The 24,931-nt window shown below is 43.7% G+C and overlaps 1 protein-coding gene across 1 annotated transcript in view; it reads left to right on the forward strand.

The window, feature by feature from the left end:
• GARNL3 (GTPase activating Rap/RanGAP domain like 3) overlaps positions 1–24,931 on the forward strand; it is a 164,101-nt gene that overhangs the window by 131,475 nt on the left and 7,695 nt on the right. Inside the window, 4 exon segments of the mRNA XM_075060474.1 lie at positions 16,833–16,899; positions 19,420–19,527; positions 20,762–20,880; positions 22,248–22,383. Coding sequence (XP_074916575.1) covers positions 16,833–16,899; positions 19,420–19,527; positions 20,762–20,880; positions 22,248–22,383 — 430 coding nt within the window.

Below are 24,931 nucleotides of genomic sequence, written 5' to 3' on the forward strand. Positions count from 1 at the left end.
AGTGATGCCCACCAACAATTTCTGGTTTTCCCAGGATTTAGCTAAAAGAGTAGCAGATATGCTGCGGATACCCCTGGAGGAGGTAAAAAATACCCATCACAAGTTCCTTGACATTTTACACTTTCCTCATCCTCTAAAGGAGACTCTTCTGGACCCGGCCAAGACTATCTAGCAAATCCCATCATCAGTGATGCCTACTTGTAAAAAGACTGATAAAAAAAATTACATCTTGACTTGGGAAAAAAAATTCATTTTTTCTCACGCTCCCCCTAATTCCATTGTTGTCAATGTGGTAAAATCTTGGGCCCACCAGCACCAAATGAGATGCACTCCTCATGACAAGGATTGGAAATGCTAGACCTCTTCAGAAGAAAGGCCTACTCCTCTGCCAAATTGCAATTTAGAATAGCAGATTATCAAGTTTTAAAAGCTAAATATGACAATGTCAATTATACAAAGCTCAACACTTTTATTGATCAGCTCCCAGAGTTACACTGTGACCAGTTCGAGCTGTTATCCATGAGGGACAACTAGTGGCCAAAACAGTGCTCCAATCAGCCTCAATGAAGCTGACACAACTGTCCATCTCCATTGTGGTGGGTATGTGGCAAGCATCCTGGTTATACCTATCTGGCTTCCCTAAGGAAGTGCCGATGACTGTAGAAGACCTTTCCTTTGAAAGCACCACATCAGTCGGTGAAAAGACGGATGTGTCCCTCCATATCCTTAAAGATTCCAAGGCCACTCTTTGCTCGTTAGTGGTCTATGCTCCTGAACAAGAGAAGGTTTAATCCACAACCTCAACATAAATCCCACACTTCACAATTCCAAACCCAGTGTTTCTGAGTCTCAGAAAGAAATCCAGTTTTTCCAACATCCTGCCTCATCCCACTTCAGACACCCTTTTCACAAGAGTTTACTCAGACAAAAAACAGATCTCCTCTGGTTAGAAGCCATAAAACCAGTACCTCAACATCTGCGAGCCAAAGGTTTGAGATGATTTCTCAGATTTACCCTGGGCAAGGACCACTCCCAATACAGAGTAGTTCCCTTTGGCCTCTCCTCAGCACCAAGAGTATTCTCCAAGGTCCTCTCCATATTAGTGGGTCACCTACGCTCCCAGGGGATCATGATCTACCACTATCTGGATAATTGTCTCCTCAGAGCCTGCTCCTTCAACAAGGTCCACCAAGTTACCAAAACCTCAGTAGACTTGTTCATGGAACTGAGACTACAGATCAATGTTCAAAAATCTATCTTCACCCTTGTACAGCCCCTACATTTCATAGGAGCTGACCTTGATTTGTTACAGGCCAAAGCACTCCTAGCACAGCACAGGTTCCACACCTTGGCCACGCTCATAGAGACAGTACAAAACAGCCCTCAAATATCAGCCAGACACTGCCTCCAATTCTTGGGGAATGTGGCCCAGCAGTGATGCTTCATGCTGGACTTCACATGTTGTGCCTCCAGATATGGTTCATCTTAGTCTATAGATTGAAGAGAAACAGATTAGACAAACCTTTGTCACTATTCACCAAGGTCAAAAACTCCCTGGGTTGGTAGAAAAATCAAGCAAATGATTGCAGGGGATCCTCTTTTCACCATCATTCCTTGTCACCACTGATACATCCCTCATAGAATGAGGCGCACATCTAAATGACCTTACAACACAAGGCAAATGGTCATCCACGGAGATGTCCATCCACATCAGCTTCCTCAAGCTCAGGGTGGTCAGGAATGCCTGCACCCATTTTCTCCCACTGATCAAGGGAACGTACACAAGAGTCTTAACAGACAACATAGCATTATGCACTACATAAATTGTCAGGGAGAAGCCAGGTTGCCCTCCCTTTGTGCAGAAGCACTAAAGTTATGGAACTGGTGCATTTCCCACAACATCACATTATCAGCGGCCTACCTTCCAGGAGTACAAAAGTCTAATTCACAAATTGCCACACAATCACAAGTGGGAGATAAATCCAGCAGTTCTTCAGGACCTCTTCAGGCAGTGGGAGACACCGTCCATGGACTTATTTGCTATTTACCTGAACAAGAAATGTCCATGCTACTGCTCCAGCACAGAGATAGGGCAAAATTTATTGGGCGACACACTCCATCTTCTGTGTGACAGGGACCTTCTCTATGCCTTTCCCCCATTTCCCCTGCTGTCAAAAGTCCTATTAAAAATAAAAAGAGGAGCGCACATTATACTGACTGCTCCCATTTAATTGAGACAGACTTAGTACCCTTACCTGACACAAATGGCGACGTCCCCACCAATCTCTCTCCAACCCACGCCATACCCAGAACGAAGGACGCATGCTGCATCCCAGTTTGAAGATACTCCACCTCAAGGCTTGCCTCTTTATGGTTCCAGTGAATAGAAGGGTCCTGCTCAGGAGGTACAGGAAGTGTTACTACATGGTAGAAAATCCACTACATGTCATACTTACCTGCAGGAGTGGTTTCAGGTTTGGTGTAATTCCCAACAAATTTCCCTGACATCCACTACTTTTCCAGTGGTCCTAGACCATGTACTGACTCTCAAAAAATTAGGATTATCTCTCATTTCGCTCAAAATTCACCTTGCAGCTATAGCAGCCTTCCATCGTTAACTAGAGGGATACTCAGTGCTCTCACCCAACCACAAAATTGATTTCTCAGGGATATAGTAAAACTTTTCCCTCAACCCAGACATCCCACCCCAGCATAGGACCTAAACCTAGTACTGAAAAGCCTGACTAGACGTCTCTTTGAATGCATGGCTACTTGGTCACTCACATCCCATCGATGAAGACAGCCTTCCTGGTGGTGATCACCTCAGCAAGGAGGATAGGGGAAATGGCAGCACAGATAGCACCCTGCCCCTCAACTCACAATATTGTTTTGAGACAAGTCACTTTCATACTGCACCTGAAATTCATCACTAAAGTGACTTCCCCCTTTCATATAAACCTACTGCTTCACTCCCCAAGCTTTTACCCCAAGCCTCACCATGATAACAGGGAGGCTATACTGCACACACTAGCCATTAGGAGAGCCTTGGCTTTGTACCTGGATAGGACAAAGGCTTTTAGGAAATCTGTGCTCTTCCTTTCTATTGTAGAGAGATCTAAAGGCTCAGCGCTTTCAGCCCAGAGACTCTCCAGATGGACATGGAATTGTATTAAACAGTGCTATCAGGTTTGCAACATAACACCTCCGTCCAGTATTCATGCTCACTCCTGAAGTCGGTCTCTTCCTCCATCGCCTTCCTCAAGAATGTCCCTATGTCAGAAATCTGTATAGCAGCAACTTGAGTGTCTGCTTATACCTTCACAGAACATTATGCAGTTACCAGAGACTCCGCTTCCGATACCATCTTCAGTTCCACAATATTGTCTATAACTGATTTGACTTTGAAGCCCCAGTCCTCCAGTAAGAATACTGCTTGGGAGTCCCTTACAGTGGGACCACTTATAGAGGACATAGCTCAGAGAAGAAGAGGAAGTTATCATGTGCAGTAATGATAGTTCTTCAAGATATGTGTTCCTAAGGGGGCTTCACAACCCACCCTCCTCCGCTCTACTTTGAAGTTCTTGCCAAGGACTCCACAGTAGAGAGAGAACTGAGGGGGTTTCACCCATGCGCTCTGGTTAACCTCGTGGCGGTGCACAACGAGGATAGTGCATGTTGGACACTATTACCAACGTTCTCTGATCCACAGCACAGGGACACAAGTGCACGTACAGTGAAGCACAAGTGCACGTACAGTGAAGCACCCATAGGGAGACATATCTCAAAGAATCATCATTACTGCACAAGGTGAGTAACTTCCTCTTTCCAGGTCCCATTATCAACTGCCTGAGCTGTAGAGACCCACTAAACAAGGATATAAATGTCCAGTACGGTCTCTTCTGAGGTTGGTTGACTAGAGGATAGCTGAGGAGACACTGCTCATGAAGCTGATCTTTTTTAACAATCTTAAAATCTTTTTCATTAATCTAGTAGTATGATCTGGAGAGTGTCTGTCTAGTATAATCTAGTGCAGTGGTTCTCAAACTGTGTGTCGGTTCCCCAAAGGAGGTCACGACCCCCTTTGACTGGGGTCACCAAGGCTGGCTTAGACTTGCTGGGGCCCAGGGCTGATGCCCAAGCCTCACTACTGAGGGCCAAAGCCCACGGGCTTCAGCCCTGGGCAGCAGGACTCAGGTTGCAGGCCCCCAGCCTGAGGGTGAAGCCTTTGAGCTTCATCTTTGGCCCCCCAGCTAAGAGTGGTGGGACTTAGGCTTTGGCGGGCTCAGGGTTCAGTCCCCTGTCCTGGGGTTGTGAAGTAATTTTTGTTGTCAGAAGGGGGTCGTGGTGCAATGAAGTTTGAGAACCCCTGATCTAGTGCATCAAAGGAGTTCATACCATGCCCCTTACCATACTGATTCCAGTCCAGTATCCATTATAACTAGTTTATAGTTTTGATTGTGCTACTTACAGAATTTCGTGATTATTTATTACATACTGCATACCAGCAATAATTCAATTTTTTTTTGTATAATCTAAGCAGATAAAATCTCTTATTGTAAAGAATTTTTATCTATTTAAATTTTTACAATTATGCATAATTATGGGTTTAAAGCATTTTTGGTTATCAATTTAAATATTCTCAGTTGCAGGAAATTATGAGGGTCAGAGAATTATTTAATGTCAGTAGATGTTAAGATTCAAAAAGATAAAGCTTTATAAACCACTAAAACACGAATTTTATATTTTTCCTAGTGCTGTCGATTAATCGCAGTTAACTCACTCAACTAATTAAAAAATCACGACTAATTGCAGTTTTAATTGCACTGTTAAAATGTAGAAAAACAATTGAAGTTTATTAAATATTTTGGATGTTTTTCTACATGTTCAAATATATTGGCTTCAATTATAACACAGAATGCAAAGCGTACAGTACTCACTTGATACTATTTTTATAACAAATATTTGCAATGAAAGAATCATAAACAAAAGAAATCATATTTTTCAATTCACCTCATACAAGTACCGTAGTGTAATCCCTTGATCGTGAAAGTGCAACTTGCAAATGTAGATTTTTTTTTTTGTTACATAACTGCACTCAAAAACAAAATAGTGTAAAACTTAAGAGTCTACAAGTTCATTCAATCCTATTTCTTGTTCAGCCAATCGCTAAGAGAAACAAGTTAGTTTACATTTATGGGAGATAATGCTGCCTGCTTCTTATTTACAATGTCACCTGAAATTGAGAACAGATTTTTGCATGGCACTTATGTAGCTGGCATTGTAAGGTATTTACATGCTAGATATACTAAACATTCATATGCCCCTTCATGCTTAGACCACCATTCCAGAGGACCTGCTTCCATGCTGATGACACTTGTTAAAGAAATAATGCATTAATTAAATTTGTGACTGAACTCCTTGGGGGAGAATTGATATAGCAGTTTCGGATAATGACTCAGCACGTTGTTCCTTTTAAGAACACTTTTACTGCAGATTTGTTAAAACGCAAAGAAGGTACCAATGTGAGATTTCTAAAGATAGCTACAGCACTTGACACAAGATTTAAGAATCTGAAGTGCCTTCCAAAATCTGAGAGGGACGAGGTATGGAGCATGATTTCAGAAGTCTTAACAGAGCAACACTCCAGTGCAGAAACTACAAAACCTGAACCACCAAAAAGGAAAATCAACCTTCTGCTGATGGCATCTGACTCATGATGAAAATGAACATACATTGATCTGCACTGCTTTGGATCGTTACTGAGTAGAACCCATCATCAGCATGGACCCATGTCCTCTGGAATGTTGGTTGAATCATGAAGGGACATATGAATCTTTAGCGCATCTGGCATGTAAATATCTTGCAACGTCAGCTACAACAGTGTCATGTGAATGCCTGTTCTCACTTTCAGGTGACATCGTAAACAAAAAGTGGGCAGCATTAGCTCCTACAAATGTAAACAAACTTGTTGTCTGAGCGATTGGCTGAACAAGAAGTAGGACTGAGTGAACTTGTAAGTTGTAAAGTTTTACATTGTTTTATTTTTGAATGCAGTTTTTTTTACATAATTTTACATTTGTAAGTTGAACTTTCATGATAGAGATTGCACTGTAAAAATAAAAAATATTTTTCAATTCACTTAATACAAGTACCATAGTGCAAATATTTATAATAAAAAATATAAAGTGAGCACCGTACACTTTGTATTCTGTATTGTAATTGAAATCAATATATTTGAAAATGTGGAAAATATCCAAAAATATTTATATAATTGGTATTCTATTGTTGTTTAACAGCACGATTAATTTTTTTTATCGCTTGACAGCCCTAATTTTTAAATGTGAAGCTGACAAAGTAAATAGCCTTAAATCAAAAGATCATATCTATATTTATTATTCATTCTCTAGTCCATTTATAAGAAGCCTAATTCAAAAATCTAAATCACCAGATTTTGACTGTAGTAAGTTCTTGAGCAAAGTTTTCTTACTTTGCCTGTCTGTAAATTTCATTTATCTATGGAAATATATTTTCATTCATTTGTGTGCATGCAATTAAAAAACATTTACCAACAAAAATCTAATCCTTCTAAACCTATTTATGGGCATTCCAGATACTGAATTTAGTTGCAAAGAATCAGTTGAGGGTTGCAGTCTAAGAATTTCTGATGACCATACTTTATAAAAATTTCCACTTTCTCCAATGTCCATTTTCTCTTATTCCAATAATTCTCAGTTCTTAATTGTAGTCCTATTTTCCAGGGTATCGAAATCTGTTCAGCAATGCTTTATTGTCATATAGGAATTCATTAAACCTGGAACAACTGCCAGATTGGTCTCATTCATGTTTTTAAATTCTAAGATTCCTGAGAGGGAAGATATCTGTGCTTATGGTCTTCCCAGCCTCCCAGTCACGGTGTGCAACGTTGGGTTTTTTTGTTTGATGTTTTACAAAGTTTCCTTTTAGAGCTGACATTTTTAGCACTGCATGGTGGCTCAGCCAGATCTGCTGAAATACAGCCTATTTATTCCTTGAATTCTGGTCCCTATGTGTATTCACTGTTGGTACACATGCTCCATATGCCTGAAACTGGATATTCCTAGCAAGTAGCATCCATTGGTCAATGCCTCTGCAGTTGCTTTCCTCGTGGTCCATACCGAAGATACAAGAGGTGATGCAGACTGATGCCTCTCCAGGTCCTTTTTTACCATCACATGACCTAAGTAGGAATCCTCCAGTGTCCAGAACTGATCCTCATTGGCATTCTTTTCTGTAAATATTTAAAAGTTTTATGTTGTTAGTTATCATGAGATGTGTAATTTTTAAGTTAGACTCTCCATCCTGAGAAATCCTTTGTCAGTGCAGGACCTAGATCAGGGGTAGGCAACCTATGGAACGGGTGCAGAAGGCAGCACGCGAGCTGATTTTCAGTGGCACTCACACTGCCCGGGTTCTGGCCACCGGTCGGGGGAGCTCTGCATTTTAATTTAATTTTAAATGAAACTTAAACATTTTTAAAACCTTATTTACGTTACATACAACAATAGTTTAGTTATATATTATAGACTTATAGAAAGAGACCTTCTAAAAACATTGAAATGTATTACTGGCATGCAAAAACCTTAAATTAGAGTGAATAAATAAAGACTCGGTACACTGCTCTGAAAGGTTGCCGACCCCTGACCTAGGTTATAACCAGGCTCCCAGGCTTTAAGAATTGCCTTTCCTTCCCCCACTCCTTTTTGATCAGCGACAACCACCAGTGCTGCCTCTACTGCCTAAAGAAGCATATATCTCCACTAAGTGCAGTGTCTGCTGCTCTTTCCTCAGATAAACATGGCAGGCACAAGAATGCCAACTTCAGAAGCACCTAATGGATCAGATCCAGGCAAGGTGATCCATCCCTTCTTCCATTCCTTGTAGGCATTCTGCTTTCCCTTAATAATCTATTTGAGATGCTTGTTCATCCATTTTGGTCTGCAGCCCTTCCCTACAGTGTTTTCGCCTTTGCTTGGGATTCAGGATCCAGATAATTTCTGCAACTTTGACTTAAAGCAATTCCAAGCCTCCCTCCACATTCAGATCCTTGAGTTCTTTAGTCCAGTTCACTTCTGCAACTAATTCCCTATTTTTTTTAATGTTTGCCCTTTTGCAGTCAAAGCCCTAGTTGCAGACCTATTTTTGTTTATTCTTCCTTTTAGTAAAAACTGCATTAACTCATGATCACTCAAACCAGGGTTGGCCTAGTAGTATTTATTTCATTAAAAATATTAAAGCGATCTTTATAAATATCCGAATAGGATCATGGGAGTCCATCCTCCAGCAGGGCTGCTGTACAGACCTCAGACAGGCAACACAGACACACAGCTGTATGGAAGAGCTGGGGTGGTACAGCTGCACCAGAGGAGCTGCCGGCATGGGGCTGCCTGGCAGCCCCACATTCTGCTCTTCCTTTGTCTTTCTGGTATACCGTACTGGCTATAAATAGCTTACTGGTACAGCATACCGAACTATACCACTCTACTTGCATCACTGCTGCCCCATCTCCTAGCATCCTTGGGAGTCTCTGTCACTATAGAGGAGTCCACTCTAACTCCCACTCAGACTATAGATATAATAGAAGTGACCTTCAACTCAGTTAGGGCAAAGGCTTATTTTCCTTATGCACACCCTAGGCAGCCTGATAGATCAGGTTATGCACAACTCTTGGCCATTGGTCCAGATGCCATTTGCCAGATTCCACCTCCACTGCCTGCAGCCTTGGCTTCGAGCAGTATATTTACCGAACAAACACAGCATGAATTCTTAGTGACAGCCCTCATCAAGATAAGGACCTTTCTGACCAGGTATAAAGAACTGGCACAAGTGTGCATGTGCGTTCCTTTCCTATACCCCACACCCCATAGAACAATAATCTCAGATGGCTCTTTATTAGAGTGGGGGGCTCACATAGATGGTTACATAGCATAGGACATTTGGACGCCTTTGGAAACCAGGATATATGTAAACTTGCAGGAACTCAGGCAGTCTAAGAAGCATGCAGGCCATTAATCCAGTCTCACAATGTTCTTACAACATCAGACACTATGACAACTGTATTGTACATAAACAAACGGAGGAGCAAGATCTGTTCTCTTGTGTGTAGAAGCGGTCACCTGGTGTATCTCCCAGGAACTCAGAATTCACTGGCAGACAGCCTCAGCAGGTACTTTGCCACTGTCCATGAGTAGAAATTGCACAGTTCAGAGGTGAACAGCATCTTCACTCAGTGGGAAACCCCTATCCAAGACCCATTTGCCTCTCAGACAAACAGGAAGTGCAACATATACTGTTCTCCGAGTGACTGCACATGTGCATTGCACTGTAGGTGTGTATGTGCCTTGAGCACAGTCACCAGAAATTTTTCAGAGGTACCTGTTGAGATGGCTCAAGCACTCTCTGGTGCTGTGTATGCTGGTAGAGAGTGCCCAGCCGTACCTGCACCCCCCTCCATTCTTTCTTACCACCTGGACAAGTTGCTGGAACTGTTCTCCTTGCTTTGGCAAGTTCAGTGGTATTCCTTTTCCTATAATTATATATAGTTTGGTTAGTTGTAAGTGGTTTTTGTCAGTGTAGTTTGTGTATCTCAATTAGGTGGCGGAGTTTGGTCTGTTATGCAGTGCTGAGGCATGCCTCAGTTACAAGACTTCAAGCCTTGTACCTCCTGCAACTAGGCTATGCCCCTGAGCGACCCGCACTGTAGATGCCTGAAGTGCATGAAAGAGGCTCATATTGGGGACCGCTGCCAGATTTGCAGGGACTTTAAGCCTTGCATGAAGAAGGCCAGGCTGAAGTATTTACTCTTGGAGGAGCCACTGAGACCTTCCTCTGAGGCGAGCCAGACGGACTCAGCACTGAGTACATTGGTTTTGGTAAGGACTCTGCCATGCAAAAGTCCTGGCACTGTTTACCATCACCAGGGCCAAGGAAAAGGCACAAGAAGCAGCCAAATGAGGGGGGACAATCTCTGGCACTGAAGACGGCCAGGCATAGGGATCAGAGTAGAGTGCGACCTAAGCCAGGCCACTCGTCTGCCTCAGTACCACAGCGGTCAGCACCATTGACCTCTGGCTCTTATGAAAGACTGTTGCCTCTGGTACTGGATGAGCTGTCTATTTCAGGAGTGCAGTGTGGTACTTGCACTATTGCAGTGCCCTCCACACTGGAGGCGTTTGCCACTGCCAGAGACCGGCTATTGCTGTCACAGCTAGTATCTCTGGCAGTGCAGGAGTTGTCAGTATTGGTGCTGGCAGGCAAGAGGGAACCTGTTGTTCCCAGTGATCGTCTGGTATGAGGCCCAGCAGTACCGTCTAAGGCAAAACCAACAATGCTGGTCTTGACACAGGCTTCTCCACCTCGGCACTGGTCTCCAGCACCAGTGGAAACTGCACTTCCATGGTCACCAGATAGACTCATCATATTCTGAGTTGGAGGTCAGGTTGTACTCCTTCTGTTCCATGAGTCACTCCCGCCACTCTCCCAAACACTTCTACCCTGCACACGGGTGCCATCATGTATGTATGTATCCTGGAGGTCACTGGGCACCTATGCCGATGTAGTGGCCCTATTGGAACCCATGGGTTTCCCCCAATTCAGGATTCCTGTTCAAGACACTCCTGTTTGTGTCTCTGAAAGAAGAACACCATTGCCTCACTGGGCAACACCTGATCTGGACTCCAGTGCCAAATTTCAGGACCCGGTTCTGTGGGATCCTGCTGACCCAGAAAGGAAGGGTATTCTCAGTTAGTGCTAGCCTCCTCCTCCTCCCCTACAAAGCTGTCAGGAATGAGCATGTCACCTCCCCAGGATAAGTATAGGGCTCGCCAAGAGTTGTTGAAGACAGATAAAACCTCACCCTCAATGGTGTTCCAGTAAGCTTCCTTTTTTAGACTAGTCTCCTAGTCTGGGTCCAGCAATCACTCACACCCCCTGTGGTTACTGTCCTTTGTTCCAGTTTCTTTCAGGTATCTTTGGGGGTGGAGAGGCTTTCTCTTTAACTAGCTGAAGACAAAATGGAGGGGTCTTCCAGGAGTTTAAATAGACTTTCTCTTGTGGGTGGAAACCTCCTCTCCTATGCAAAGTCCAGCTCCAAGATGGAGTTTTGGAGTCACATGGGCAAGTCATATGTCTGTGCATGACTCAGTTTTTACAGGCAGCCACCATTGTTTACACACTACTCTGACCATCCTCAGGTAGACTTCTTATGTGGATTGAAGCCTTCCAAGATTCATTGTCCTTTAAGTATTTCTTGACTGGGCACTTAATTTGCACATTCCTTTCTCAAGAAGCTGACCAAATGCTTTACTAAGGCTACTTAGAAGTCAAGCAAGTACACAGCCAATATTCATAATTTCGAATACAACAATGACACATGCATATAAATAGGATGAATAGATTCAGTAGATCATAACCTTTTCAGAGATGTTACATGGCATATGTAGCATAAAATATATTCCAGTTATGTCACATATATACATTCATAAGCATATTTCTATAGAGCCGTATGGGGTGCACCATTACAGGGTGGCCTTAAATTTAGCCATGGCTGGCTCATCAAAAGTAGTCCTGTCTCTTAATGAGGCCATTAGGAGCCCTGTTGTACACCTCCACTTCCCTTCCCCCTACATCAAAAAGAGCTGAGAAAAAATACTTTTTGCCCTTCCAAGGTTATGAGTTCTTGTACATTCATGGTATCTACTGCCAATGAAAGAGAAAGGCAGGGTCATCAAGGTGCAACACCTATAGCAAAGGACTCCATGGAACTGGATTTATTTGGTAGAAAGTTTTATTCTCCTGCCAGGGTGGGGTGCGGGGGGGAGTATTGCAGCTTGGGGTCACAAATCAGCAGGTACTGCTGGGCAGATATGACTTCAACATGTAGGACTCCTGCAGAAGTTCAAGAGCTTGCTCCCCCGAGAGGCAGGCAAGAGTTCTCCTTGCTGGTGGATGAGGGCAAATCAGTAGCAAGCGCTTCCTTGCAAGCTGCCCTGGATTCGGTGGCCAAGTCCATGACTTCAGTAGTGGCCATGCGAAGGGTTCAAGGCTACAGTCTTCTGGTCTCGCAACAGATCCTTCAGGACCTACCTATCGAGGGAGCATTGCTCTTTTTGGAGCAGACTGACACGAAACTTAATGGGTTAAAGGACTCTAGAGCAACCCTTAAATCCTTGGGATTGTGTACACCAGTGACTTCAAGGAGACAGCAGTGTGTCTGGTACTCTACCCTAGTCTTTCTCCAGTCACCAGGAGTGGTTCCTTCTCCTGGATATTGTGAGGGAAGTTTTCCAGCAGTGAGGGATTCACCAATTCCGCTCCCTACAAGGCCATAGTCCAGTATCTCTCACAGATGCCTTCCTGCTACTATGGACAGGTCACCTGTACTACGCTTTCCCCCTATTCCGCTCATGCACAGGTACTACTAAAGATCAAGTAGGACCAGGACCAGGTCATTCTGATAGCCCTAACATGGCCCTATCAACGTTGGTTCGCTACCCTGGTAGGCCTCTCTGTGGTGGCTCCAATCCTGCTACCTTTACACCTGGACCTGATCTCTCAGGACCAATAGTCAGCTACTCCACCAAAAACACAGCTTCCTTCACCTGATGGCCTGGAATCTCCATGGCTAAATCCAGGAAATCAGGCTTATTTGCAGCAGGTGCGTCATGTTCTATTAGTAGTAAGAAGCCCTCCACTAGGGCTACTTACTTAGGAAATACTTGAGTATTACACCTGAAGCAACAAGACTTAGCTGTCTCCTCAGTTAGGGTTCACCTTGCACCAATATCAGCTTTATAACCAGTCTGGTTTTTTTACATGAAATGCCTATCCTTTTCTTCAAGGGCCTAGAAAGAGTATACCTCCAAGTACAAGAGCCCGTTCCTGGTCTTATTGAAGCTTATGGGACCCCTGTTTGAGCTGTTAGCAATATGCTCCTTATTATACTGCCTCTGGAAGGTGGCTTTCTTAGTGGCCAGAAGGATCTCTGAGATCTGCGCCCTCACATCGGAACCTCCGTATGCAGTCTCCTTTAAGTATAAGGTGCAGGTATGGCCCCACCCTAGTTTCCTCCCGAAGGTGGTTTCATAGTTTCATAGCAATCAGGCAAACTTTCTTCCTGTTTTCTATCTGACGTCACATGCAAATAAGGAAGGGCAGGTTCTTCACTCATTGAATGTTAGACGAGCTCTAGTGTTCTACATAGAAAGGACTAGATCATTTGTAAATTCACCCAACTGTTCATAGCAGTAGCTGACAGGATAAAGGGTCTCCCTTTCTCTGCTCAGAGAATTTCATCTTGGATCATATGTGTTAGGATCAAGCGGGTTTTCCACCACCAGCTAACCTAACTGCTCACTCCACAAGATCACAAGCATTATCAGTGGCATTCCTAGCATAAATCCCTAGTCAGACATTTGCAGAGCAGATATTTGGTCATCAGTACACACATTCTCTTTTCATTATGCCATCGCTCAACAGTCCAGGGACAATGTTGCAGTCAGCATGTCCATAAACATCGATCCTAACACCTGCGCAACTGCTTGGGGGAGTCACACACAGTGGAATGCACATGTGCAGTCATTCAAAGAAGAAAAAACTGTTATTAACCTTCCATAACTGTTCTTTAAGACGTGTTGCATATGTCCATTCTATGACCTGCCTTCTTACCCCTCTACATCGAAGCTAGTCAAAAAAGAAGGAACTGAGGGGGGTGCAGAGTCAGCTGGGGGCTTTATATTGGTGCTGTGAGGACGCAGCACCAGAGGGGGCTCGAACCACCCCAACAGATACCACTGAGGGAAAATTTTGTGGTGACAGTGTTTGGGATATGCATATACCTACAACACATCTCAAAGAACAACAGTTACCAAGATTAGTAACTTTTTGTTCTAGGGAAAGTCATGACCATTTTCCAGCAGCACTGCTTTCCTCCTTTCTTGGACAGACCACCTAAACTATGCGTTTCTACCTGTCCCACCGCTTCCTTGAGTATTACAGAAGCCGAGGGGATAAAGCATGAGTCAATTTCATCATGCCAGATGGACCAGGAGGTTCTAGTTTCCAGTTCTCCTGCACATGTCAGCCTGACCACCAGTCGGCATTAATTCCTTTCCAGACTTCTTGATTCAAGAAAAAGGCAAGATCTGACATCCCAACCCAGAATTCTTCATCTCATAGGTTGGTATTTGGATGGGCATCGGCTCTAAAATGTTCTTGTTCCCAGAATGTTCAAACCATCCTTATTAATAGTAGAGTGGACTCTGTGATAAATGAAGGGGGGAGGTAGCTCCCATTTATGGACACCCAGCCAGCGAGTTAGCTATAAAGTCCCTCTTGGTGGCTGTTCTCTGCTTGCTTTACCTGTAAAGGGTTAAAAAGTCTCCCTGGCTAGGTAAAAGAAAGGGAGTGGGCACCTGATCAAAAGAGCCAATGAGAGGGCCAAAACTTTTTAAAATGGGGGGGGGGAACTTCCCTTTCTCTGTTATTGTTCTCCTGATAGAGGGGACAGAGCGGGACAGGGCTGAAGCTATGCTGTGAAAAGCTTTAAAACCAGGTATGAAAAAGCATCGAATCATACCTCAACCCTACTTATCTGAAACTCCAAATATGTAAGTAATCAGGGAATGTCCAGGAAGACACAATTAGGGTTATTTTATTTCTTTTTGGCTTGTGGACTTCTCTGTGCTAATCCCAAATGGTTTTGTTTTGCTTGTAACGTTTAAGCTAAACCAAGAGAGCTATCTTGATGCTTAATTTTTGTAATTGCTTTTTTTTTCAATCTAGCAAAAGCCTAAATTCCAGATGTATTTTCTTTCTTTTTGTTTTTAATAAAATTTAGCTTTTTTAAGAACAGGATTGGATTTTGGTGTCCTAAGAGGTTTGTGCATATGTTGTTTAATTAGCTGGGGGCAACAGCTAATTTCCATTGTTTTCTTTTTGAGCTCTTCCCTGGGGAGAGGGGGTGTGAAAGGGCTTGAGAGTACCTCACAGGAAGAAATTCCCAAGTGAGCCTTCCTAGGTTCCAAGGGTATTTTTTTTGCACTTGAGTGGTGGCAGCATCTACCCATTCAAGGTCAGAGAGAAACTGTGACTTTGGGTGTTTAATGCCAGCTTGGAGTAGCCAGTATTAATTTTTAGAATCCTTGCGGGCCCCCAGCTTCTGCACTCGAAGTGCCAGAGTGGGGAATCAGCCTTAACAGACTACATGAGAAAATGTTGTCTCGTCAAGTGGAAGCACTTCTCTATCTGGGCCCAGCAGCTCTGTGAGTCTCCTGAGTCAGTTGGTATACCTGATATCTCACATTACCTTCTTATGCTCAAGAAGTTTGGCTTTTCCCTTAGCTTCATACAGGTTCACCTAACAGCAATCATCACATCACCCTCCATCAGACAGCTATACTGCCTTATTCACTCAATCACCTCCAAGTTTTTAAAGGGTTTTAATAGAACTTTACAACGAGTAATAAAACCAACCCCTCAATGGGATCTTAATATAGTGCTTCCAACAGTCACTGTGCCACCCTTTAAACTTGATGCTTTACCAGTCTATGAAGATTCCCTACCTTGCTGCTATCATCTCAGCCAGACAAATAAGCGAATTGGGGGCCCTAATGGCAGACCCTCCTTATACTACATTTCATAAAGACAAGATCTCACTACAGCTATACTTGAAATTCACCCTTAAATCAATTTGGGAATTTCACATAAACCAGAATATGCACTTACCTGTGTTCTTTCTGAAGGCCCACACATCCATTAAAGTAAGGAAACTTCATCTCCATGATGTGAGACAAGCTGTAGCCTTTTACCTACAGGGAACAGAACAAATCACAGTCACCTAGGCTGTTTCTGGCAGCAGTAGAATGAGTCCAAGGACAAGCTATTTCCTCCCAGAGGATCTCAAAGTGGATGTCTCGCTGCCTTCTACTTTATTTACTGTCTTATCACATACAGGGTATAGGCTCACTCTACAAGAGCACAGGCAACCTTAGTACCATTACTCCAACAAGTACATCTGCTTGACATTTGCCAGGCAGTGATGTAGAGTTCCAGCCACACATTCATGAGACATTATGGTAGAAGTTCTGCAAGCAGCCATACCAGCTGCATCCTCACATCCTCCTTTTCTCTGAGTACTGCTTGTCAGTCACTCTCAGTGGAATACACACAGAGACCAGCACTCAAAGAAACAAGGGAATTTAAGTAGTCTTCATAACTGGAGTTCTTCAAGATGTGTGGTCCCTATCTGTATTCCACTACCTGCCCTTATTCCCCTCTACTTCGGATCCTCTCTGATCTGCAGTAAGAGGAACTGGAGAGGCATCAGTCTGCACCATCCTTCATGCCCTCAGTCTGGAATCCGAGGGAAACAACTATGTAGGCACAGACAGACACTGCTTGCTAGAAATCTCCAGTCTCCGACACATCAGCGCACAGTGGAATATAGATAGGGACTACAGATCTTGAAGAATCTACAGATTTCCAGTTATGAAGGGTAAGTAACTTCCCTTTTCTAAACACTTGTGTTTTTGAATAAGTCCTATTACTACATTATAATGTTACTATGGAAAATATTGATTGGAAAACTAATCGAATCCCTTACTAAGAATGGATTTACAATGAATGCCAAATAAAGGCATAGCTACAGAAGGCTACACTTGAAAAGGACAGATTTTGTTCTGAGCTGCAGGAGTGTATCTCCACTGACTCTGGTACAAAGTGTTGCATTTTTCTCAAAAGCAGTTTGTAATAACTTCAGTATCCAGTCTGCCCACTACCCTTACCCATTATCATTGCAGGTTAATTTTGTTGCAGCTATTGATGTATATGAAGACGGTGAAGCTGGTCTACTGTTGTGTTATAACTGTAAGTGTTGTTTTATTTGATCTGGGCAATAGCAAAGGAAGTTTAAAAACATTAATTATATCAGTCTGCTTGTATCAGTCCTGTTTATCTGTGGGATATGATTCTACATATTGCTAAGTTAGCAGTTTTTCAGTATAATTTTCATTATTGTTTTATGACAAGCTGTGCAGAATGTAGAAACATCAGCTACCTGCTTCTGTTTTCAGGTGTACAAATGAAATTCCCCAATTTTGGAGAACCACCTCTGGTGTTAATTACTCACCAAAATGTCAGCTATGAGATATCCATTATTATAATCACCTCACTTTCTAATGTGACCCCATTACCAGAGTGTCTGAGCCCCTCAGAATCTTTAATGAACCATTCAGTGATTAGGAATTCCTTGCTCCACCACAAACTTCCTGTGTAACGTTGGGCAAAACAATTAGGTCCTAACTTTTCAAAAGTATTTAGGCATTGCCATGCTCCGCACTGCAATGCCTACCTCATTTAGGAGCCTAAGTGTCATTTTCAAAAAGGGTTCAGGCACTTAATGAGCCTAATCCCATTGACAGTCAATGGAATTTAGGCTCAATGTGATACAGCATGGCCAGAGGGCAGCATGAGAGCGTTAGCAGGGGGCCTTATTCCCTGCCAAGGGAGGAAAGTTTGCTTTAGATTAACTAGAACACCTGTAGCCATTTAGAGCACCTGACTCCAATTAGAGCACCTGACTTCAGTCATGTGATAAAAACCCCTGCTTCAGTCAGACAGTGTGGGAGTTGAAGGAGGAAGGTTTGATTGGAGCAGAGTGCAGGTTGCAGAAGTTGGAGAAGAGAAGAGTTTGATAAGAGAGAAATAGAAAGTTTGGAGGAGTGCTGCGGTGGATTGTGAAGTCCAGAAGAAACCCTAGGTAAGGGGCACCAGGCTTGTGTAGAAGGGAGGCAAGAAGCCCTTCACAAGCTGAAGGGTAGGAGAGGGAAGTAACCCAGGGGAAGGAACCGCTAGTTCAAGTGGTTCACCACAACCCTCAGGGCCCCTGGGTTGGGACCTGGAGTAGAGGGCGGGCCCAGGTCCCTCCCTCTCCACTCCCCTCCTCCAAGGACACTAGTGGAGTAATTAAGAACCAGTTCAGAGGCAAGCAATAGCGCCCTGAACCTACCCCAGAGAAGAGAAAGCGTGAGACCCAGCAGATCAGTACCGGCAATTTGCCACATCAACTACCAAAATTCCTTTTGAAAATGAGACTTGGGGTCTTAAATTAGGTAGGCACTGCAACACTGAGTGAAGCAATGCTTAAATACCTTTAAGAAATTGGGCTGTAGTCTCTGTCCAGTTCACCATCTGTAATGAATGTTATAGCATTTCTTGACAGCACAGAGATGTTGTGAGGATAAATACATCAAAAATTGTGAGGTGCTCAAACATTACAGTAATGAAGTCCATATAAGTCCCTGTTAATACAAAAGGCTAGCCATGTGAGGGAGCAATGGCATCCTTTCAGACAAAATTCAAGAGTTCAGTCCAAGTAAATAGAGTAAATAAAAAGAATCGGGATTTGTAAGCTGGTTTTCTGTTTTACTAGAATCCGTGTTGTGTGTACTACTCATAGAAAGATGGTGACTTCCTTGATTTCAGCTTTGACTTTGCAGATGTACTGATAATTTTTAAGCATATTATTCCTGGCTTTTATAATTCATAATTGAAAGAAATCCTGCAATTAGGGAAATAGATGGGGATTCATAGTCACATTGGATAATCACTGCAATAATAATGTTCTTTGAGTAATCAATGAATCTAGATTTTAAAAGCCAGTCAGTGGAGTCCTGCCTCATATTGGCTGACCTATGCTTTTATTCTTTCCTTTTTGGTTTTTAGTATTGGAAAATTACTAGTTTTATGATTAGAAGAAGGTGCTGTAGAAGCACTTACTGATGGAAAAACATGCAGTGCAGGAAAACCGTGATAGAATTTGAGCCATTGTAAAAATAACACTGCAGTTCCTGAGAGACTGGGTGTACAAGTCATTTGATTAATAAAACTTCTGTGTCTAATATCCCCCAGGCCTCATATGGAAATTTCCCCTCTCTGTACATTTCAGTCTTTGGGGATTGTGAACTGTGCTAATATATGACTGTTTAAAGGGTGTTTCATGCTGGCTGACATACTGTGCCATTGATGTAAACTTCACAACATTTCTTTCCTGTGTCTCTAGCCACAGACAAGTAATGAAGGATTGGGAAACAAACAAACGCATGATTTCATAAAAGAATAATGAATTGTAAAATTCTTACAATTGTAAAATAAATTATAATAGCTTTGACATCAAAGTAGACACTTAAAATCGGTTTTTACCACAGATGAGACACAATATAGTATATATTCTATATTACCCATTTTTCCTCCCTTTAAAAATTGTAGTCAGTAAATGTTCTTATGGTTTTAACAGCTGTATGGAAGATATCAAATTTTCTAAGCCATTTTATTTAATATCAATTTGTGTCATTTTCTATGTGAGGTAACAGATGTTTTTTGTTACAGATGTCTGCTACTACAGAAAGGTATGCCCCTATAATGGGGGTACTCCTTTGGTCCAGACATCAGCATCAGACTTCCACTTTAGTTGGAACCAGGTTCCTTATGCCACTGGTAAGAAAAGACTGTAGTAACCTAGTAGGATGGTTTAACATCTTCATTTGGTTTGTGTAGAGGTGCGGACTCAGTGCTGCGGCCTCACCGCTGCGGCACCTCCTGCTGGTGACTTTCAGAAATTAGCTCGTTCCAGTCCTGAAGTGCCCTCTGCAGACTGGTGATCCACCTGTCCTCCGGCCCCCGTGTCTCTCCCGGACCCAGTGCTCTTGTACCTGGGGTGCTGCCCCCTGGCAGTAACCCCTCAGTCTTAGGGTCTCCCCTCCCTGGGGATCCCCCACCCACTACTCCCACTTCACCTAAGTATAAGACTACTGCCAGTCATCGTCTAGTCCCATGCCCTGGGGCAGACTGCAGTATCAGCCTACTCATTACTGGCACGGTTGGGTTTGGACCTGCTGCCTTGGCCTACCCCTAGGCTGCCCTCTGCAACCCCCAGTACCTGTTGGCCGTATGCTAGGCCGTAGCCTGAGGCTTTCCAGGCTGGAGCTCCCCAGCTCCTCTGCCTTTCCCCAGCCCTGCACCACTCAAGTACCCTGTCTCCAGCTCCCTGCAGCCAGGCCCTTCTCCCTCTACAGGCAGAGGGAGACTATTTGGGCTCCTGGCTCACAGCCTTTTTATACAGGCCTGATTGGGGTGTGACTCAGCTGCGGCTGCTTCCCCAATCAGCCTAGCTTTTAGAGCTGCAGCCCTCTCTGGGGCTGCTTTTTAAACCCCTCAGGGCAGGAGCACGTAACCACTCTTCTACAGTTTGGAATTGTACTTGGCCCCTACGGGAGCAGCAGTGGGTGTTACAGAAATGCAGCTGTATCACACTCAGTTCTAGGGCTGTGCCAGTTCACCTAGATTTTTGCATTTGACAGTTTAGAAAAGCAAGGAGCCTTTGGCAGATTCTTTCCATGCAGAAACAAAATTCTGAGATCATTGGCTTTTTTTCTTGTTCTCAGCCTATTCATTTCCTTCTGCTCAATTTGAGAGATTTCATCTACACCCTACTAAACGTGGAAAGTCAGGCAGTCACACAGGCTTTATGCAGTTATACATCCATGAGTATTTTAGAGGCTGTTTAAAAACTTCTAAAATATTTACACTAGAGAGCGGAGATGTTAGAGGAGGTCAGATTTTCAGGAAACTTCTAGAATCTTTTTAAAGCTCTAGGTGCTTTTGTAAAACATCTGATACAAATATATGTTCATAATTGTTCTCAGTAATAGCAGCCCTTTTTCCCTTGCAGTTTGTGCTTTCCCTTATATCCTGGCTTTCACTACTGATTCCATAGAGATACGATTAGTGGTGAATGGAAACCTAGTCCACACAGCTGTGGTGCCTGAACTTCAACTTGTTGCATCAAGGGTAAGACATAGGAAAACAGTATTGGGCCCCTGTGTGAGGTCTCATTACAATACGTATGTGCAGTTCCTGGTAACACAGACTTCTGAGTTTGCAAGCATAGAATGGAAACAATCACCTTCAGAACAGTCTATTAAAATCACAAAAATAGTTGATCCTACATGAGCAAATTAGGGTGCAGATTATATATGTAATTTGAAACAGTGCACATAGATGTATGATCTTAAAGAAGCACAAGACTGCACATTTCATTGGCTGCAGTGACCATACATATTCCTTTTTTGAGTATAAATCTCAAATCCAAGGGCAGCACTATCATTTATAGGAGTTCTTGTGGCACCTTAGAGACTAACACATTTATTTGAGCATAAGCTTTCATGAGCTACAGCCCACTTCAGGCTGTAGCCCACAAAAGCTTATGCTCAAATAAATGTGTTAGTCTCTAAGGTGCCACAAGTACTCCTGTTCTTCTTGTGAATACAGACTAGCACAGCTGCTACTCTGAAAACTATCATTTATATTACCATTGCTCACCCAGAGATGCTCCTTTTCCAATGTCTTTCCCAGTTTCTTTCATTTTACATAGTTCGGAATACTCCTTTCTCTTTTCCACTTGACATTCCTCTGATTGAATACAGGGTAAAGGGGTTCGGTGAGTCACCAGATCTGAGTCCATGGAGTAAGTGCAAATAGACCAACTTCATCCTTGGGTAATTCCATGATTTCAAGGATGAAGATGGCTCAGTGTGTTTTGTATTTAGCCCTTATATATGCACCAGAAAAAAAGGAGGGAGAATTCTCTATTTGTAATGAGGAGCAATGATAGTAAAGAAAAGATTAGGCTACATTTTCTAACTTCATGTGAACACCAGTTAGTTATTGAGCCAAACCCTTGAACTCTGGTCCAGTTCCTCAGTTGTATTTGAGGAGCACACAGCATATCTGGGAGGGCAGGAGTGTGCCAATATGACTCAGTGCTGTTTTTGACCTTCTCCCATTCCTAGTGCCACCTGGGCTGGTCACCTTTGCCCTTCAGGCTACTCTAATGTGCATTGTCTAATGTGCACTGATTGCCAACAGGGCCAGTCAGGAATTGACAACCCTCTGGAAAGCCCAGGCCATGCCACTTTCTGTAACTGCAAGTAGGGAGATCATGTAGGAGCTGGCTGCTCTGCCAACTGTATACCACCAGAGGATTCTTTTACTCTGGGGTGATCCTCCCAGGGCCAGCTCCAGATGTCTTTAAGGTCTTTCCATTGGCAAATCTGTATACAGGGGCTGCACCATTTAAAGGACAACTCTTTGGGCACAGTCTCAATGATAAACTGGGAAGTCTTGCTGTGCTAACAATGTGTTATTTGTCATTTCAGTCAGATATTTATTTTAAAGCTACTGGAACAGTCAGTGGATCATCCAATAGCAGTTCCAAGGAAACTAGTTCAAACAGTTCTCCTCAGACTCCAACAGCTCATGAAATGCCAGAATTTCCTTCTTCCTCAGCGGAAGGTAAAGTATTGTTGGGGCTGGTTGTGTGTTGGCTTTGAATCACTCTGACAATTATCACATTTCCAATACCTCTGGGCTTTTGGTTTCGTGAATTTGGAGATGGTGAAAGATTTTGGATTGTTAGCCCTCGTGGCTGAAGACCGAAATTTTCTATTCATCCATAGAAATGGCTGTGCACACTTGCTCTACTTCACCTCCTGCCAATATTCCCTCAGCACTGCTCTGGAGGGACCTTTCCTAGGAAGAGGAGGAGGAGAATCCAGTTTCAGTGGCCTGCTGAATCTTTGACAACTATTTTTCAGGGATAAGACAGCAAACAAAGATGCCAGTTATGATGGGGGGAGGTTCAGAAAAGAGACAGTTACCTACTAGGAACTGAACTGAGACACCCTCCCAACACCCAGCTCTTTTCACCACGGGAGTATTACAGTTTCTTTATAGAATGAAAATAGTAATTAGGCAACCCCAGCCCCAAAGAGCTTGCAATATCACTTTAGATATGACACTAACAGTGGAGTAACAGTAGGGGGGAGAAATATGAAATGACAAGGGCCCAATAACAAGATCACACACTGTACACCAGTGGTTCTCAGCTAGGGGTACAAGTACCCCTAGGGGTACGCAGTGGTCTTCCAGAGGGTACATCAACTCATCTAGACATTTGCCTAGCTTTACAACAGGCTATGTAAAAGCACTAGCAAAGTCAAACTAAAATTTCATGCAGACAATGACTTGCTTATACTATTCTATGTATTCTACACTGAAATGTAAGTATGATATTTATATCACAGTTGATTTATTTTATAATTACATGGTAAAATGAGAAAGTAAGCAATTTTTCAGTAATAGTGTGCCATGACACTTTTGTGTTTTTCTGTCTGATTTTTGTAAGTAAGTAGTTAAGTGAGGGGAAATTTGGGAGTACTTAAGGCAAATCAGGCTTTTGAAAGAGGTATGGTAGTCCTGGAAAGGTTGAGAGCCACTGCTGTACATCTCTCTGGCTCAGTTAAATATGCTTCTGCTGCTATATAGCTGTGATAGAAAAAAAACAGGGAAAGTAATAATTTTAGTTCTTCAAGTGCTTGCTCATGTCCATTCCATGTTAGGTGTGTGTGCTCACCACATGCAGCAGTGCCACAAGTTTTTCCCTCAGTGGTATCTGTAGGGGACTGGGTCTGGCGCCCACTGGAGTGGCGTGCGTATGCTGTGGTATAAGAGGCGCCACTGGCTCCCCCAACCCTCAGTTCCTTCTTACCACCAGTGATGGTGGTAGTACAGTCCTTTGCTTCCGTAAACCCTTTTTTCTGTAGAACTGTTCATTGCAAACCTTTCTATTGTACATAGTTATATCAACTAGTATTAGTTCCCTTAGTGTGTTTTAGTTGTCCCAGATGGGACTTAGACTTGGGACGGAGCATGCCCCACTCCCTGGGCTTTAAGAACTGCAACTGCTTTAAGAAACCCATGCCCATCAGTGACCCCCCCACACCAGTTGTTTAAGGTGTTTGGGAGAATCTCATGTCAGCGACAGGTGTCGAATCTGCAAGAGCTTTAAGCCTTGCGCTAAGAAAAAGCAGGACATCCAACTTGAAGCACTCCTTATGGAGTCAGTGCTGACACCACCGGAGCATCTAAGATCAGACTCCACACCCAGCACCGTGGTGTCAGTGCAGAGCGGCCCATGGGTGCCATCATCAGACAGATGACAGTCCACCTCCCCAGCACCAAGCAGTAAAAAGAGGAAGACCGGGAGGGCAAGGAGAGGGAAGGAGGCGAGCCTAGACACAGCAAATGGTGGCTGATTGCCTCCAAGTGGGAGTTGAGCCGTAGCTCCAGTTGAGTAGATTAGCCCATCCTGGGATGTGCCAGCCACACCCCAGACAGTAGCATGACAGTCTGGCACCTGGCAATGCTGTCGACCCCAGAGACCCTACAGGCAGCACAGGATAGTTGTCCTTCCCGGTGACACCCACACCGGCGACAGCAGCTCCCACATCAAGGGGTAAGCCTGCCCTTTGACCACCCCCTCAATCCCCATCAATACAGTACTGCTGACCACATCAGGGAGCATCCCGCCAGCGCTCCCCCGTGCAGAGCCACCACGCCTCGGACATAGGGCTGCATACCAATTGGGGCCCTCGGCACAGGTCTCCAGGCTCCGGCCATCACTCTGCAGGTTCAAAGCCTCAATTACCGGTGGTATGGCATAGAGTTACTGAGGCACGTTCATCCCCGCGACCCTGGTCCCAGGAGTGTTGCTCGCCTTCAGATTGCTGCCGCTGTAGCGGTAACCTCCGTCAAGACTCTTGGTATCGGTCACCGGCCTATAGCCAGAGGTTGCTATACCAGCATCGACACTCGTTATCATGGTGTTGGTCACTCTCTTGCTCCCGCTTCCACTCTATAGGCTGAAAGCAATTGGGAACTGCTTGGTGTAGATTGCCATGGTACCGTCGTGGATCGGCCAAATGCCGATGCCAGTCACCAGGATCTCGACGCAGTGGATTATCTCCCACATACAGATCCCACTCAGAGTGTGGCGGTGGAC

Source organism: Chelonoidis abingdonii, chromosome 24 (genome assembly GCF_003597395.2).
Source record: "Chelonoidis abingdonii isolate Lonesome George chromosome 24, CheloAbing_2.0, whole genome shotgun sequence".
In the NCBI taxonomy this organism is placed as follows: domain Eukaryota; kingdom Metazoa; phylum Chordata; order Testudines; family Testudinidae; genus Chelonoidis; species Chelonoidis abingdonii.